Consider the following 18,084-nt stretch of genomic DNA (forward strand, 5'->3'; position numbering starts at 1 on the left):
CAGGAAAGGTTTGAAGCAGGAAATGTGTACAATATTGGGATTTACAGCACGGTCACAAAAGATTGACACAAGACGTGTCTATTTTATGGAACGAGCAGATTGATAGTGCATAAATCGTGACCTTTTCATGTTAATTGCCACGCTATGTGTAGCAGAAAAAAAGAATCAGGGACACAAATCCAAACAAAGATGGCAACAACTCAGACCACGAGACAGCTCGTGCCCCATGTACAGTGCCTTGCGAAAGTATTCGGCCCCCTTGAACGGCCCCCTTGAACTTTGCGACCTTTTGCCACATTTCAGGCTTCAAACATAGATATAAAACTGTATTTTTTTGTGAAGAATCAACAACAAGTGGGACACAATCATGAAGTGGAACGACATTTATTGGATATTTCAAACTTTTTTAACAAATCAAAAACTGAACAATTGGGCGTGCAAAATTATTCAGCCCCCTTAAGTTAATACTTTGTAGCGCCACCTTTTGCTGTGATTACAGCTGTAAGTCACTTGGGGTATGTCCCTATCAGTTTTGCACATCGAGAGACTGACATTTTTTCCCATTACTCCTTGCAAAACAGCTCGAGCTCAGTGAGGTTGGATGGAGAGCATTTGAACAGCAGTTTTCAGTTCTTTCCACAGATTCTCGATTGGATTCAGGTCTGGACTTTGACTTGGCCATTCTAACACCTGGATATGTTTATTTTTGAACCATTCCATTGTAGATTTTGCTTTATGTTTTGGATCATTGTCTTGTTGGAAGACAAATCTCCATCCCAGTCTCAGGTCTTTTGCAGACTCCATCAGGTTTTCTTCCAGAATGGTCCTGTATTTGGCTCCATCCATCTTCCCATCAATTTTAACCATCTTCCCTGTCCCTGCTGAAGAAAAGCAGGCCCAAACCATGATGCTGCCACCACCATGTTTGACAGTGGGGATGGTGTGTTCAGGGTGATGAGCTGTGTTGCTTTTACGCCAAACATAACGTTTTGCATTGTTGCCAAAAAGTTCAATTTTGGTTTCATCTGACCAGAGCACCTTCTTCCACATGTTTGGTGTGTCTCCCAGGTTGCTTGTGGCAAACTTTAAACAACACTTTTTATGGATATCTTTAAGAAATGGCTTTCTTCTTGCCACTCTTCCATAAAGGCCAGATTTGTGCAATATACACCTGATTGTTGTCCTATTGACAGAGTCTCCCACCTCAGCTGTAGATCTCTGCAGTTCATCCAGAGTGATCATGGGCCTCTTGGCTGCATCTCTGATCAGTCTTCTCCTTGTATGAGCTGGAAGTTTAGAGGGACGGCCAGGTCTTGGTAGATTTGCAGTGGTCTGATACTCCTTCCATTTCAATATTATCGCTTGCACAGTGCTCTTTGGGATGTTTAAAGCTTGGGAAATCTTTTTGTATCCAAATCCGGCTTTAAACCTCTTAAACAACAGTATGTTCTCTGCGCTTTTAACGGACCTCTGAGACTATCACATTGCAGGTGCATTTATACTGAGACTTGATTACACACAGGTGGATTGTATTTATCATCATTAGTCATTTAGGTCAACATTGGATCATTCAGAGATCCTCACTGAACTTCTGGAGAGAGTTTGCTGCACTGAAATTAAAGGGGCTGAATAATTTTGCACGCCCAATTTTTCAGTTTTTGATTTGTTAAAAAAGTTTGAAATATCCAATAAAGGGTCGTTCCACTTCATGATTGTGTCCCACTTGTTGTTGATTCTTCACAAACAAAAATACAGTTTTATATCTTTATGTTTGAAGCCTGAAATGTGGCAAAAGGTCGCAAAGTTCAAGGGGGCCGAATACTTTCGCACGGCACTGTACCTGAGCATTTTGAGGTACTACTTAAAGGGATACTTCGGGATTTGGGCTATGAGGTGCCTTATCTACTTCACCAGAGTTCCGATTAACATGTGGATACCGTTATTATGTCTCTGTGTTCAGTAAGGAAAGAAGTTAGAGGTAGTTATGTGGAAGTATGTGTATCTGCTAGCATTGCCCCATGTACCATGGGGAATGAAATTATTGATGAATATGAGCAATAGTTATAGAATAAATAATTCAAATACTGAGCTATATTGTATATTATTTATCCACATAAATAATATCCACATAATTTACTATTCTTTTATATTGGGCACAAAATAATCTGAAACACAACCAAAATGATCAGCAAATGCATCCAACAAGTTTGTAAAGGTACAACCTTCATGTAGTCATTGCCTGCTAGGAATTAATTAATTCATTCATTATAAGAATCTTTAGTGGTGTCAATAATTTGGACCCCTACCTTTTTGAGAGAAAAAATGTATTACTTGCTGAACAAATATCTTTCTCTGAGCAATTCTATTAGTATAAAATAATACTATTACCTTGTTTTTTTTGCATACAATATAACTCACAATTTTAATTATTTTATTTTATACAGTCATTAAATATTGCTCATCTTTATCAAGGGTGTCAATAATTTCAGACCCCAATGTTGATATGACCTCATCTTGACCCAGTCAGACTTTTTCTATACTCCGCGCAGTAAAATGTCCCCTGGGATAGCTGCCGGGGGACTACGAAGAGAGAGAGAGTGGATTACGGGCATCTGATTACGGCAGTGAGGTTTCACTAAGGCGATGCCCCCTGTAAAGGAACATGAACGTTGACAGAGGCTGTCCTCCGGGTTACAGTACGTTGTTGTTGCACTATCCTCGCTTTACTCTTGTTCTGTGTTCTCAAATTCACTTCAGATTGGAGTGATTCTACGAAGGTTCAATCCCCTGTGATGGACTCACTGCAATAAGCTTATTGAGTCTGTGTCAAAGGGGATTGAGTATTAACCTGAAATGTTAAGATGAAAAACCAGCACTGTTATCCTACTGTACAATATGCCTATTCTGGAATTCCCCAGGATAAATACAATGTGTTGTTATAGCAGATACTGTTTGCTCTTTATCATGACAAAATGAACTTTTAGACATTTTGTAGTCATGTGACTGCACAGGATCACTGTTTTATTAGTTTAGATGATTCTAAACAGTGCATACTGTTGAATGCTGTACTATGAGAAACAGTGGAGACTGCTGAGGAGAGGACGGCTGATAGTAATGGCTGGAATGGAGTCAATGGAATTGTATCAACCACCCAGAAACCATATATTTGATACCATTCCATTGACTCCATTACAGGTATTATTATGTGTCGTCCTCCCCTCAGCAGCCTCCACTGATGAGAAACCAGATGTGTGACGGTCATGGAATGTTGAATGACGATTATCGGCCAGCCAAATGAAGCGGTCACCATACACTATACAGTTGAAGTAGGAAGCTTACATACACTTAGGTTGGAGTCATTAAAACTTGTTTTTCAACCACTCCACAAATTTCTTGTTAACAAACTATAGTTTTGGCAAGTCGATTAGGACATCTCCTTTGTGCATGACACAAGTCATTTTTCCAACAATTGTTTACAGACAAATTATTTCACTTATAATTCACTGTATCACAATTCCAGTGGGTCAGAAGTTTACATACACTAAGTTGACTCTGCCTTTAAACAGCTTGGAAAATTATGTCATGGCTTTAGAAGCTTCTGATAGGCTAATTGACATCATTTGAGTCAATTGGAGGTGTACCTGTGGATGTATTTCAAGGCCTACCTTTAAACTCAGTGCCTCTTTGTAGTACTCCACAAGTCTGGTTCATCCTTTGGGAGCAATTTCCAAATGCCTGAAGGTACCACGTTCATCTGTACAAACAATAGTACGCAAGTATAAACACCATGGGATCACGCAGCCGTCGTACCGCTCAGGAAGGAGACACGTTCTGTCTCCAAGAGATTAACGTACTTTGGTGCGAAAAGTGAGAATCAATCCCAGAACAACAGCAAAGGACCATGTGAAGATGCTGGAGGAAATGGGTACAAAAGTATCTATATCCACTGTAAAACAAGTCCTATATTGACATAACCTGAAAGGCAGCTCAGCAAGGAAGAAGCCACTGCTCCAAAACCGCCATTAAAAAAAACATACAACTGCACATGGAGACAAAGATCATACTTTTTGGAGAAATGGCCTCTGGTCTGATGAAACAAAAATAGAACTGTTTGGCCATAATGACCATCGTTATGTTAGCAGGAAAAGGGGGGATGCTTGCAAGCCGAAGAACACCTTCCCAATAGTGCAGCACGGGGGTGGCAGCATCATGTTGTGGGGGTGCTTTGCTGCAGAAGGGACTGGTGCACTTCACAAAATAGATGGCATCAAGGGAAATTATGTTGATATATTGAAGCAATATCTCAAGACATTGGTCAGGAAGTTAAAGCTTGGTCCCAAATGGACAATGACCCCAAGCATACTTCCAAAGTTGTGGCAAAATGGCTTAGGGACAACAAAGTCAAGGTATTGGAGTGGCCATAAAAGTCCTGACCTCAATCCCATAGAAAATGTGTGGGCAGAACTGAAAAAGCCTGTGCGAGCAAGGAGGTCTACGAACCTTCTTGAATAAAGTGGTGATCCTAACTGACCTAAGACAGGGAATGTTTACCAGTATTAAATGTCATGAATTGTTAAAAACTGAATTTAAATGTATTTGGCTAAGGTGTATGTAAACTTCCGACTTCAACTGTATATTCAAAAGTATGTGGACACGCCTTCAAATTAGTAGATTTGGCTATTTCAGACACACCCGTTGTTGACCGGTGTATAAAATCAAGCATACAGCCATGCAAGCTCCATAAAACAAACATTGGCAGTAGAATGACCTTACTAAAATGCTCAGTGACATTCAACGTGGCACTGTCATAGGATGTCAGCTTTCCAACAAGTCAGTTCGTCAAATGTCTGCCCTGCTAGTGCTGCCCCGGTCAACTGTAAGTGCTGTAATGAAGTGGAAATGTCTAGGAGCAAAAACGGCTCAGCCGCGAAGTGGTAGGCCACACAAGCTCACAGAACGGGACTGCAGAGTGCTGAAGTACATAGAGCGTAAATATTGTCTGTCTTCGGTTGCAACACTCACTACCGAGTTCCAAATTGCTTCTGGAAGCAACGTCAGCACAAGAACTGTTCATCGGGAGCGTCATGAAATGGGTTAACATGGCCGAGCAGTCTCCCACAAGCCTAACACCTCGATCACACCGACAGCGTCGTTACGTAAAATGGTACGCTGCATCCTTCGAATATGTACGCAACGAAAGTTTAACATTCACCTTCTGCTACCATTTCTGTGAAGCTGTCGACGCATACAGTTTGATCCATACGTTCAAGAATAACAACTTGTGCACCACACAGAACACACTGCATTTGCCTCTACATCGCAATGCTGCATGGCAAACACAGCTTTTTATTGGAAAGGAATGTACTTCTGGTGTACCAAAATGCAATGACACTGTCGGTGTGAGCGAGGCGTAAGATCAACATGCGCAATGTGAAGCGTCGGCTGGAGTGGTGTAAAGCTTGCTGCCGTTGGACTCTGGAGCAGTGGAAATGTGTTCTCTATAGTGATGAATCACGCTTCACCATCTGGCAGTCCGACAGACAAATCTCGTTTTGGCAGATGCCAGGAGAACGCTACTATGGTGCCAACTGTAAAGATTGGTGGAGGAGGAAAAATGGACTGGGGTGGTTTTTCATGGTCTGTGCTTCCAACTTTGTGGCAACAGTTTGGCGAAGCCTCTTTCCTGTTTCAGCATGAAAATGCTCCCGTGCACAAAGCGAGGTCCATACAGAAATGGTTTGTCGAGATCGGTGTGGAAGACTGGAACTTGACTGGCCTGCACAAAGCCCTGACCTCAACCCTATCAAACATCTTTGGGATGAATTGGAATGCTGACTGCGAGCCAGGCCCAATTGACCAACATCAGTGCCCGACCTCACTACGGCTCTTGTAGCTGAATGGTAGCGAGTCCCCTCAGCAATGTTCCAACATCGAGTGGAAAGCTATCCCAGAAGAGTGAAGGCTGTTATAGCAGAAAAGGGGGGCACCAACTCCATATTAATGCCTATGATTTTGGAATGAGATGTTTGAAGAGCAGGTGTTCACATATTTTTTGGTAATGTGGTGTAATAACCTTCAAAATGCTGCCATAAAAATAGAACGGATAGAATGGTGGTCCCCCAGGAAGTAAAAGCAGGTAGTATACCCATCAATATGTGCTGTGGTTTGTTGATTCAACCCAACTGACATTACAAAAAATACATTCTATTGCATGAGCCACAGCAGTTAACATCATCTGAATGAACATAAACTCAATCTTCTGTTCAAACTATTGCATCCCAATACCAGACAGCCATTGAGATTGTACCCATGAGTTTACCAGTCAAATTTCCAGGGTTAGAGGGTCCAAGCACGTTCTATTCATTCTATTTCTATGTGTGCTGCTGCTTGTTTCAGCAAGGAGCAACACTGTTTCATCAAGTAGTTAAGAGTCCATGTTACCGCAGAAACAGATTCAATGTCACGAATGTCTGCCCCGTCTTGAGTCAGCTGTTCGTTGACATAAGATGGGTTATTTTATTTTCATTACGGTCTTCATCCATAACCGTTGGTTACGCGGTTATACAATAACTGTGCCAGACCTACAAACCAGCATTAGTCTTGTGTGGGCGGCTAGTCCTTGTGGCTCTTTGAGTCCAGTCAGCGTGGCCAGCGTCACAGAGCCGGGGTTCTGCCTGTAGTCTGCCTCTAAACCCAGGGCTCATTAGCACAATGCCATGTGATAACCCAGGGATTAGACTGTGATTTAAACACCAACCTCAATAACCCTCCTCCTCATTTCCCCCATCCAAAAGCCAAATCAAACATGCTGCATACAATCACAGCATTATTCCCCCTGCTCTGTGTTCACTGTTCACCCCCCTCGTCACTTTTTTAAGCTCACTACTGTAGTACTAGCCCACCTTGCGGGTAGAACCGAGGGGGAGACTGTGTGTGCTCTGGTGTGTGCATGATATAGCACAAGGTCAATGCAGAGAGCTTCCCCCACCTGGCTGTAACCCTCTCTGTCTGTGTCGGGTGGACACTCTGAAATTATAGCCGTCCGTGCCCTTGCCCAAACATCAGACTGTTACCATGGTTACTCCATGGCTATCAGTCTGAAGGATGTTGCTGGGGAAAAGACTCAATAGGTCTCTACAAGCCAGAATGTTGAATAAAATGATGTTTGAGGTGACTTTACCGGTTGTCCGTGCGCTTGGTCGTTTTAGCAGCAGCAGGAGGTAGAGAGGGTATCCACGGGAAAGTGTTGTTTACCTGACTTTTTGTGGCACTGGTATGGTCTGTCGCTTATATTTTCAATCTCTTGATTCATTGCACGTGATGCACAATATGTAAACAATAGCCAAATGTAACCGAATTTAGTCGACCGAAGCACGTTTCCTCGCAACAAGCTGGAAGTGTGCAACCAGAGGCTCAGCCATACTGTGCAAGTAAGTGTTTGCGCGTGCGAATTGCATCAGTATGGAAACTAAAAACCAGAGGTACAAACTAATATACACACCAGCGTACTGAAAGTCGGGTTAATAACACTACTCTGTTGATATTTTGTCTTAATCTTCGAGCAGCAGAAGGACAAACCACACAGACAACCGGTAGAGCAAGTTGGGATTTCAGGCCCGGTGACAGAGTAATCACATTAGCCCTATGGGTGAATAATTCATTCACTGGATAGCTGGATTACGGACCGTTTCAGCTCTTTCTCTCCACACACACACACACACCCTCCCCCATCGACATCGACATCATAGTCTATCTAAAGGGCTCGATTGATTATGGATTCAGTTCTTTGTCTGAGAGTGCCTCCGCTGACAAAAGAAGCTGGGAGGGATGAATATGAAGAGAAACAGCTGAGAATGTAGGAGTGTAATGTCATTATCTTAGTGCAGTAATACATTGTCCTTAGTGTGCAGGAGTGCACTGTCTTTATGTTAGTACTGTAAAGTGAAGACAGACCTGGGGTGCTGTGTCTCTGACACAGCTGTGCTGGGGCTGAGTTACCTGCGACAGTGGCGCTGGAACATCGGCTTTGGACCCATTAGTATGGCACACAGTGTTCAGTGGACAGACTAGAGCAGTTAACACACGCAGGGCCATCCCTTTTATGGAATAAATCCATGGAAACACAGCTCTGGGCTGGGCTGGCTGCATAACCTGATGGTTGAAGTGGGATGGAGAGTTCACAACGACAACACATATTCCCTCATCTGATTAAAGTGGTGTGGAAATCCCTCATGAATTTCAATCAATTTCAGTCTTCCTTTTTGTTTAATTAACATTTCAAATCAAATCAAATGTATTTATATAGCCCTTCTTACATCAGCTGATATATCAAAGTGCTGTAAAGAAACAATGCAGGTGTAGAAGCACGGCATTTGTCAGTTGAATGAAGTCAAGCCCATGGTTTTTGACCTTTTATAGGTTAGGTGTTCCGGTAAGCCAGGGCATTACATTTTCTATCAGGCATAAACAGTAGGCTACAGCATGCAGGAAACCTGTTATACTTGATGCACCTAATTAGTGTCATTTTTTAAAGTTTTTAAAGTTCATGACATTTCATTGAAATGATGTGGAAACAACGTTGATTTAACCAATGTGTGCAGTGACAACTAAAAGATACCAAAAAACAAATCAAATCAAAATGCGCCGAATACAACAGGTATTCCCTTACAGGGAATTGCTTACTTACGAGCCCCTAACCAATGCAAATAGTCTGGGTAACCATTTGAATAGATGTTCAGGAGTCTTATGGCTTGGGGGTAGAAGCTGCTTAGAAGCTTCTTAGACCAAGACTTGGCACTCCAGTACTGCTTGTTGTGCGGTATCAGGGAAAACAGTCTTTGACTAGGGTGACTGGAGTCTTTGACAGTTGTTAAGGCCTTCCTCTGACACCGCCTGGTATAGAGGTCCTGGATGGCAGGAAGCTTGGCACTAGTGATGTACTGGGCCGTTCGCACTACCCTCTGTAGTACCTTGCGGTCGGAGGCCGAGCAGTTGCCATTACCAGGCAGTGATGCTCTCGATAGTGCAGCAGTAGAAACTTTTGAGGATCTGAGGACCCATGCCAAATCCTTTCAGTCTCCTGAGGGGGAATAGGTTTTGTCGTGCCCGCTTCACGACTGTCTTGGTATGCTTGTCCTGTAGTCCACAATAATCTGCTTTGTCTTAATCACGTTGCGGGAGAGGTTGTTGTCCTGCCAGTTGTCCTACCACACTGCCAGCTCTCTGAACTCCTCCCTATAGGCTGTCTCATTGTTGTCGGTGATCAGGCCTACCACTGTTGTATCATCAGTAAATTGAGTGATGGTGTTATTTCGTGCCTGGCCGTGAAGTCATGAGTGAACAGGGAGTACAGAAGGGGGCTGAGCACGCACCCCTGAGGGACCCCTGTGTTGAGGATCAGTGTGGCGGATGTGTTGTTACCTACCCTTACCACCTGGGGGCGGACCGTCAGGAAGTCCAGGATCCTGTTGCGTTGTAGAGGGAGGTGTTTAGTCCCAGGGCCCTTAGCTTATTGATGAGCTTTGAGTGCACTATGGTGTTGAATGCTGAGCTGTAGTCAATGAATAGCATTCTCACATAGGTGTTCCTTCTGTCCAGGTGGGAAAGGGAAGTGTGGAGTGCTTGGGGCGGTATGCAAATTGGAGTGGGTCTAGGGTTTCTGGGATGATGGTGTTGTGAGCCATGACCAGCCTTTCAAAGCACCTCATGGCTACAGACGTGAGTGCTATGCGTTGGTAGTCATTTAGGCAGGTTACCTTAGTGTTCTTGGTCACAGGTACTATGGTGGTCTGCTTAAAACATGTTGGTGTTCGACTCGGTCAGAAAGAGGTTGAAAAAGTCAGTGAAGACACTTGCTAGTTGGTCAGCGCATGCTCGCAGTACACGTCCTGGTTATCCGTCTTGCCCTGCGGCCTTGTGAATGTTGACATGTCTAAAGGTCTTACTCACATCGGCTGCGGAGAGTGTGATCACACAGTCTTCCGGTACAGCTGGTGCTCTCATGCATGTTTCAGTGATTTTTGCCTCGAAGCGAGCATAGAGGTGCTTCCCTTTGTAGTCTGTAATGGTTGCAAGCACTGCCACATCCGACGGGCTTCCGAGCCAGTGTTGTACGACTCGATCTTAGTCCTGTATTGACGCTTTGCCTGTTTGATGGTTCGTCGGAGGGCATAGCGGGATTTCTTATAAACTTCCGGGTCCCGCTCCTTGAAAGCGGCAGCTCTAGCCTTTAGCCCAGTGCGAAATGTTGCCTGTAATCCATGGCTTCTGGTTGGGGTATGTACTAGAGGTCGACCGGTGTGTGTGTGTGTGTGTGTGTGTGTGTGTGTGTGTGTGTGTGTGTGTGTGTGTGTGTGTGTGTGTGTGTGTGTGTGTGTGTGTGTGTGTGTGTGTGTGTGTGTGTGTGTGTGTGTGTGTATGTATGTGTATATATATATGTGTAATAATGACAATTACAACAATACTGAATGAACAATGAACACTTTTATTTTAACTTAATATAATACATCAATAAAATCAATTTAGTCTCAAATAAAGTGCAATATGTGCCATGTAAAAAAAGCTAACGTTTAAGTTCCTTGCTCAGAGCATGAGAGTATATGAAAGCTGGTGGTTCCTTTTAACATGAGTTTTCAATATTCCCAGGTAAGAAGTTTTAGGTTGTAGTTATTATAGGACTATTTCTCTCTATACCATTTGTATTTCATATACCTTTGACTGTTGGATGTTCTAATAGGTAATTTAGTATTGCCAGCCTAATCTCGGGAGTTGAAGTCATAAACAGCGCAATGCTTGAAGCATTGTGAAGAGCTGCTGGCAAATGCAGGAAAGTGCTGTTTGAATGAATGCTTAGGAGCCTGCTACTGCCTACCACCGCTCAGTCAGACTGCTTTATCAAATCATAGACTTAATTATAATATAATAACACACAGAAATACGAGCCTTAGGTCATTAATATGGTCAAATCCGGAAACCACCATTTCGAAAATATAACTTTTATTATTTCAGTGAAATACGGAATCGTTCCGTATGTTATCTAACGGGTGGCATCCCTAAGTCTAAATATTGCTGTTACATTGCACAACCTTCAATGTTATGTCATAATTATGTACAATTCTGGCAAATTAGTTCGCAACAAGCCAGGCAGACCCAGACTCTGCGTGCAATGAACGCAAGAGAAGGGACACAATTTGCCTAGTTAATATTGCTAGCTAACATGAATTTATTTGAACTAAATATGCAGGTTTGAAAAAATATATAGTTCTGTGTATTGATATTAAGAAAGGCATTGATGTTTATGGTTAGGTACATTTGTGCTTTTTTCGCAAATGTGCTTTTGTTAAATCATCCCCTGTTTGGCGAAGTTGGTTGTCTTTGTTAGGAAGAAATGGTCTTCACACAGTTCGCAACGAGCCAGGCGGCCCAAACTGCTGCATATACCCTGACTCTGTTGCACAGAACGTAAGGGAAGTGACACAATTTCCCTAGTTAAAAGAAATTCATGGTAGCAGGCAATATTAACTAAATATGCAGGTTTAAAAATATTTACTTGTGTATTGATTTTAAGAAAGGCGTTGATGTTTATGGTTAGGTACACATTGGTGCAACGACAGTGCTTTTTTCTCAAATGCACTTGTTAAATCACCCATTTGTCTTAGTAGGCTGTGATTCAATGATAAATTAACAGGCACCGCATCGATTATATGCAACGCAGGACAAGTTAGATAAGCTAGTAATATCATCAACCATGTGTAGTTAACTAGTGATTATGTTAAGATTGAGTGTTTTTTTTAAAGATTAAGTTTAATGCTAGCTAGCACCTTACCTTGGCTCCTTGCTGCACTCACATAACAGGTAGTCAGCCTGCCACGCAGTCTCCTCGTGGTGTGCAATGTAATCGGCCATAATCTGTGTCCAAAAATGCAGATTAACGATTGTTATGAAAACTTTAAATCGGCCCTAATTAATCGGCCATTCCGATTAATCGGCCGACCTCTAGTATGTACGTACAGTCACTGTGGGGACGACGTCCTCAATGCACTTATTGATGAAGCCAATGACAGGTGTGGTGTACTCTCAGAAAATGCCATTGGAGGAATCCCATAACATATTCCAGTCTGTGCTAGCAAAACAGTCCTGTAGCTGAGCATCTGCTTCACTGGTGCTTCCTGCTTTAATTGTTGCTTGTAAGCAGGAATCAGGAGGATGGAATTATGGTCAGATTTGCCAAATGTAGGGCGAGGGAGAGCTTTGTATGCATCTCTGTGTGTGGAATATAGGTGGTCCAGAGTTAATTTCCCTCTGGTTGCACATTTAACATGCTGATTAGAAATTTGGTAAAACTGATTTAAGTTTCCCTGCATTAAAGTCTCCGGCTACTAGGAGCGTCGCCTCTGGGTGTAGCGTTTTCTTGTTTGCTTATGGCGGAATACAGCTATTTCAATTGTATCTTGGTACCTCTGACTGACAAAGGTGGTATGTAAACAGCTACGAAGATAACAGATGAGAACTCTCTCGGTAGGCAGTGTGATCTACAGCTTATCATGATATACACAACCTCGGGCGAGAAATAGCTCGAGACTTCCTTAGATATAGTGCACCAGCGGTTATTTACAAAACTGTGTGAACACTGGTTAATTCAATGTTGTTTCCACATAATTTCAATGAAATTACATCTAACCAATGTGAAATAGACGTTGAATTGACAACTCTGCCCAGTGGGAACACATTGTGAATTATTGCACTGACAAGAGTCATTCATGTCATTCAAGGTTAAGACATGAACCTTGAAAAATTACACTAATCAGGTGCATCAAGTATAACAGGTGTCCTACATGCTGGAGGCTACTTTTTATGCCTGTTATAAATCTCTCATGTCCTAGCTCACCGGAACACCTAACCGATAAAGAGACAAACCATGGGCTTGACTTCATTCAACTGAGAAAGGGAAATTAAACAAAAAGGAAGACTGAAATTGAGTGAAATTCAAGAGGGATTTCCACACCACTTTAATCAGATGAGGGAACATGTGACTAAACATAGATGGCTCATTCATCACAAAACCCACTGATATTGCTAACTACTTTAATGACATTTTAATTGGCAAGATAAACAAACATGCCAGCAACAAACACTGACACTACACATGCAAGTATATCTGACCAAATTATGAAAGACAAAAATTATACTTTTGAATCCCATAAAGTCATTGTGGAAGAGGTGAAAAGGTTATTGTTGTCTATCAACAATGACAATCTGGATGGATAATTACTGACGATAATAGTGGGTGATATTGCCACTCCTATTTGCCACATCTTCAATTTAAGCCGACTAGAAAGTGTGTGCCCCCAGGCCTGGAGGGAAGCGAAAGTCATTCCGCTACCCAAGAATAGTAAAGCCCCCTTTACTGGCTCAAATGGCCGACCAATCAGCCTGTTACCAACCCTTAGTAAACTTCTGGAAAATATTGATACAATGCTATTTCACAGTAAACAACTGACTTTTCGCACACTTATAGGAAAGGACACTCAACAAGCACAGCACTTACACAAATGACTGATTTATTTTATGACTGAAATTATTGATAAAATGATTGGGGGGACTGTTTTGTTAGACTTCAGTGCAGCTTTTGACATTATCGATCATAGTCTGCTGCTGGAAAAACGTATGTATAAGGGCTTTACACTCACTGCTATAATTTGGATAAAGAGTTAATTGTCTAACAGAACACGGAGGGTGATCTTTCATGGAAGCCTCTCAAACATAATCCAGGTAGAATCAGGAATTCCCCAGGGTAGCTGTTGTCATGAATGTCCTGACCAGGTCAGGTTACAGGAGACCACAACCCTACAGATTATCTCTCAACCTCAACAGAGGAGGAGAGATATAGGGGTCTGAAGATGTGGGGGGTTTTATAAACCCTCACGCCCCTGGTAAATCTCAGGCTACAGACAAATTCCTTTGTCCTATTACTATGGAGAACCAGCCTCAGAACATTAAACATGAAATAAAGGGACTTTGGAACAATGGTTTCCGTCAGCCACAATGGTGGTCATGACGATAGATGGAATATGAAAATGTATGTCATTTACAGGAGGACTACGTGACCCCAGCTGCAGCAAGGTCTAAAAAGTAAACAAAAATCCTTTTCTACCCAAGCTACGGATGAGTAGCTGTGTCTAAGCGGGTGAATTCAAGTCGAACCACCTAGCCTCCATCTCCCATCGAATTGTGGTATCTAAAGGGTTTCATTCCTATGCTGTGAGCTACAGAGCTGTCTGTCCTCAGAAGACCCCTTCCAGAGCAAAGGGTGAGGGAACAGACTCCTAAGCCCAAAAGGACACTGACATTGGGAGGACTCTCAGAGAGGTGCGCCGGAGTAGCGCGTCATCGAACAGCTGAAGGCCTACGCAGAGAATCCTCTGAGATCATCCCCACGTAATTACATAATTATATTCTGACCCATAAGAGCGGCAGTTTGGGGCAAGGCTAGGGTTAGAATAGCATAGCTGACAAATTCACCCAAATGTATATTTCTCTTGTGTACTTTGTTTTCTCTCTCTATTGAAATCTTCATCGTGGGTAACACGCGCCATAGTGTGTTGGCCCGTTATACTTAGTTCTAATCAATAGCCTATAATGTGTTTTTGTCTATGTGTATCTTTTATCATCATTTGAGCTTTTTAGTAAATAAATATTCAACTAAGATTGGTGTGGAACGAATTCATTGGTGAGACCCGGGTCCGTGCAGATTCACGGGCTATACGACGTTCAGAACGAGATTGGTAGAGGCAACTGGTTAATTAGCGGCTGTTGTAAAATGGATATTCTGATATTCTTTGAGTTAATTTGGGAAATAGAAACTCAATAAAAACTAGTTTTCCCATGGTGCCCCAGGTTAATGAGTTAATAATTGCTTGATTCAGTTAATCTAGGATGGGGAGAAGTCTGTCCATGGTAAGGCACTGTTCTGCCTTATAAACAACACTATCAACAAGGCAGGTCCTACAGGCCTTAGTTTTGTCGCACCTGGACTGCTGTTCAGTAGTGTGTTCAGGTGCCACAAAGAGGGACTTGGGAAAATTGCAGTTGGCTCATAACAGGGATTACCTTTAAGTACACAGAGAGCTAACATTAATGACATGCATGTCAATCTCTCATGGCTCAAAGTGGAAGTGACTTCATCATTCATTGTTTTTGGAAGAGGTGTATGTACAGAGCTGTCTGTTTTAAAATGCTAGCACACAGCTCGGACACCCATGCATACCACACAAGACATGCCACCAGAGGTCTCTTCACAGTCCCCAAGTCCAGAACAGACTATGGGAGGTGCACATTACTACATAGAACCATGACTACAATGATCTCTATTTCACATCAGGTAACTGATGCAAGCAGTAGAATCAGATAAAAATACACCTCATGGAACAATGGGGACTGTGGAAGAGACACACACAAAGGTACAGACACATGCATACGCACACATTGTGATATTGTTGTATGGTGGTATTGAACATTGTGTGTTGTGGTGGGGTAGGGATGTTAAATGATTTACTGTTTTGTCTTTAGCTCATTCGGCACCAACATATTTCTCTGCCTTGGCAGCAACTAAATGGGGATCCCTAATAAATACACATTTGATGATGTTGAAATGGTGCTGGAGTAGTGGGGCAGTTCCTGTTTTTGTGTGACTTGCGGTAACTCTCAGGTTTTAAGTCAATAGTTGTTTAGTAGACCAAAAATGTCAAACATTAACTTGCTAGACCATGCTGTATTAAGTCATGTAACTGTTCGTTTGTGGGGAGGTGTTGCTCTCTGGTTTTATGATGAAACTAAAGTGTGGTTGAATTTATTCTGCCACTGTCTTCTTATTGGGATTTTTTTTCTTCTTCGTCTTCTGATTGGCTTAAACCCAACAGATTATGGGGACATTCTATGAAAAGGGCTAGGCTATATATTTGGGGCGGCAGGTAGCTTAGTGTTGAGAGCGTTGTGCCAGTAACCGAAAGGTTGCTAGATCGAATCCCCGAGCTGACAAGGTAAAAATCTGTCGTTCTGCCCTGAACAAGGCAGTTAACCCACTGTTGGGCCGTCATTGTAAATAAGATTTTGTTCTTAACTGACTTGTCTAGTAAAATAAAGGTTAAATATACAATTAAAATAAATGTAAGTATTACATCGTTTTAACACTGTATACCACCATATAACATCATAAAACAGAAGCATAACACACACCAACTTGCTTATGGAAAGCCAATCGTTTGTGTCATGCCAGCCAGTGTGACTTGCTATTAGGGACACCAGCTGTGTCATTATATTGTGAACACAGGATAATTGTGAGTAGTGGACTGTTGCAAAGATATGTTCCTGGTAACAAAACAAACTCATGTATGTGGATGGATGAACGGGTAGTAGAGAGTCTAATCTATTCTAACTCAGGAAACTTAATGTTTCCTGTTATACTTGATGTACCTGATTTACTGTCATTTTTCAAAGTTCATGTTTTAACCCTGAATGACATGAATGACTCTTGTCAGTGCAATAATTCGCAATTCGCAAGTTCCCACTGGTCATAGACGTCAATTCATCATCTATTCCACATTGGTTCAATTTCATTTCATTGAAATGATGTGGAAACAACTTTGAATTAACCAGTGTGTGCACAGTGGGTTAATAAATATGCATTGAAAGAGGTGTTCTTTGCTATTGGAGATTCATGTAACCTCTTGCTGTGTGTTCCAGCTGCTACGAGAGCTGAAACACCCCAACGTGATCGCCCTGCAGAAAGTGTTCCTGTCCCACAGTGACAGAAAGGTCTGGCTCCTTTTCGACTATGCCGAGCATGATCTCTGGGTAAGTGATTCATCATGACCGCCAGTTAGACAACCTGTTTTTGTTTGGATGTGTCATCAACTTGTTCTGTTGGTTGTTTCATCTTTGTTCTTGATGTTTTCCTGTCTGTACCATTTATGTATGTATGTATGTATGTATCTATGTACACTACCGTTCAAAAGTTTGGAGTCACTTAGACATGTTCTTGTTTTTGAAAGAAAGGCCATTTTTTTTTGTCCATTTTAAAATAACATCAAATTGACCAGAAATACAGTGTAGACATTGTTAATGTTGTAAATGACTATTGTAGCTGGAAACGGCTGATTTTTAATGGAATATCTAAATAAGGCGTACCGAGGCCCATTATCAGCAACCATCACTCCTGTGTTCCAATAGCACGTTGTGTTACCTAATCCAAGTTTATCATTTTAAAAGGCTAATAGATCATTAGAAAACTATTTTGCAATTATGTTAGCACAGCTGAACACTGTTGTCCTGATTAAAGAAACAATAAAACTGGCCTTCTTTAGACTAATTGAGTATCTGGAGCATCAGCATTTGTGGATTCGATTACAGGCTCAAAATGGCCAGAAACAAAGGACTTTATTCTGAAACTCGTCAGTCTGTTCTTGTTCTGAGAAATGAAGGCTATTCCATGCGAGAAATTGCCAAGAAACTGAAGATCTCGTACTACTCCCTTCACAGAACAGTGCAAACTGGCTCTAACCAGAATATAAAGAGGAGTGGGAGGCCCCGGTGCACAACTGAGCAAGAGGACAAGTACATTAGTGTCTAGTTTGAGAAACAGATGCCTCACAGTTCCTCAACTGGCAGATTCATTAAATAGTTCCCTCAAAACACCAGTCTCAACGTCAACAGTGGAGAGGCGACTCCGTAATGCTGGCCTAGGCAAAGTTCCTCTGTCCAGTGTCTGTGTTCTTTTGCCCATCTTAGTCTTTTCTTTTTATTGGCCAGTCTGAGATATGGCTTTTTCTTTGCAACTCTGCCTAGAAGGCCAGCATCCCAGAGTCGCCTCTTCACTGACGTTGAGACTGGTGTTTTGTGGGTACTTTTTAATGAATCTGCCAGTTGAGGACTTGTTTCTCAAACTAGACACTAATGTACTTGTCCTCTTGCTCAGATGTGCACCGGGGCCTCCCACTCCTCTTTCTATGGGGCGGCAGGGTAGCCTAGTGGTTAGAGCGTTGGACTAGCAGCCGAAAGGTTGCAAGTTCAAATCCCCGAGCTGACAAG

At 42.3% G+C, this 18,084-nt stretch overlaps 1 protein-coding gene across 5 annotated transcripts in view; it reads left to right on the plus strand.

Annotated features, from left to right (window-relative positions):
* Nucleotides 1-18,084, plus strand: part of LOC118386817 (cyclin-dependent kinase 19) — a 77,606-nt gene that overhangs the window by 18,111 nt on the left and 41,411 nt on the right. For all 5 annotated transcript variants that reach the window (XR_004826294.2, XR_004826293.2, XM_035774674.2 and 2 more), the window contains one exon: nucleotides 16,741-16,851. Coding sequence is in view for 3 of the 5 variants with exons in the window: in XM_035774674.2 (XP_035630567.1) it covers nucleotides 16,741-16,851 (111 nt within the window). In the remaining 2 variants the exon portion in view is untranslated. The remainder of the gene's footprint in view (nucleotides 1-16,740; nucleotides 16,852-18,084) is intronic.

This window comes from Oncorhynchus keta, chromosome 8 (genome assembly GCF_023373465.1).
Source record: "Oncorhynchus keta strain PuntledgeMale-10-30-2019 chromosome 8, Oket_V2, whole genome shotgun sequence".
In the NCBI taxonomy this organism is placed as follows: domain Eukaryota; kingdom Metazoa; phylum Chordata; class Actinopteri; order Salmoniformes; family Salmonidae; genus Oncorhynchus; species Oncorhynchus keta.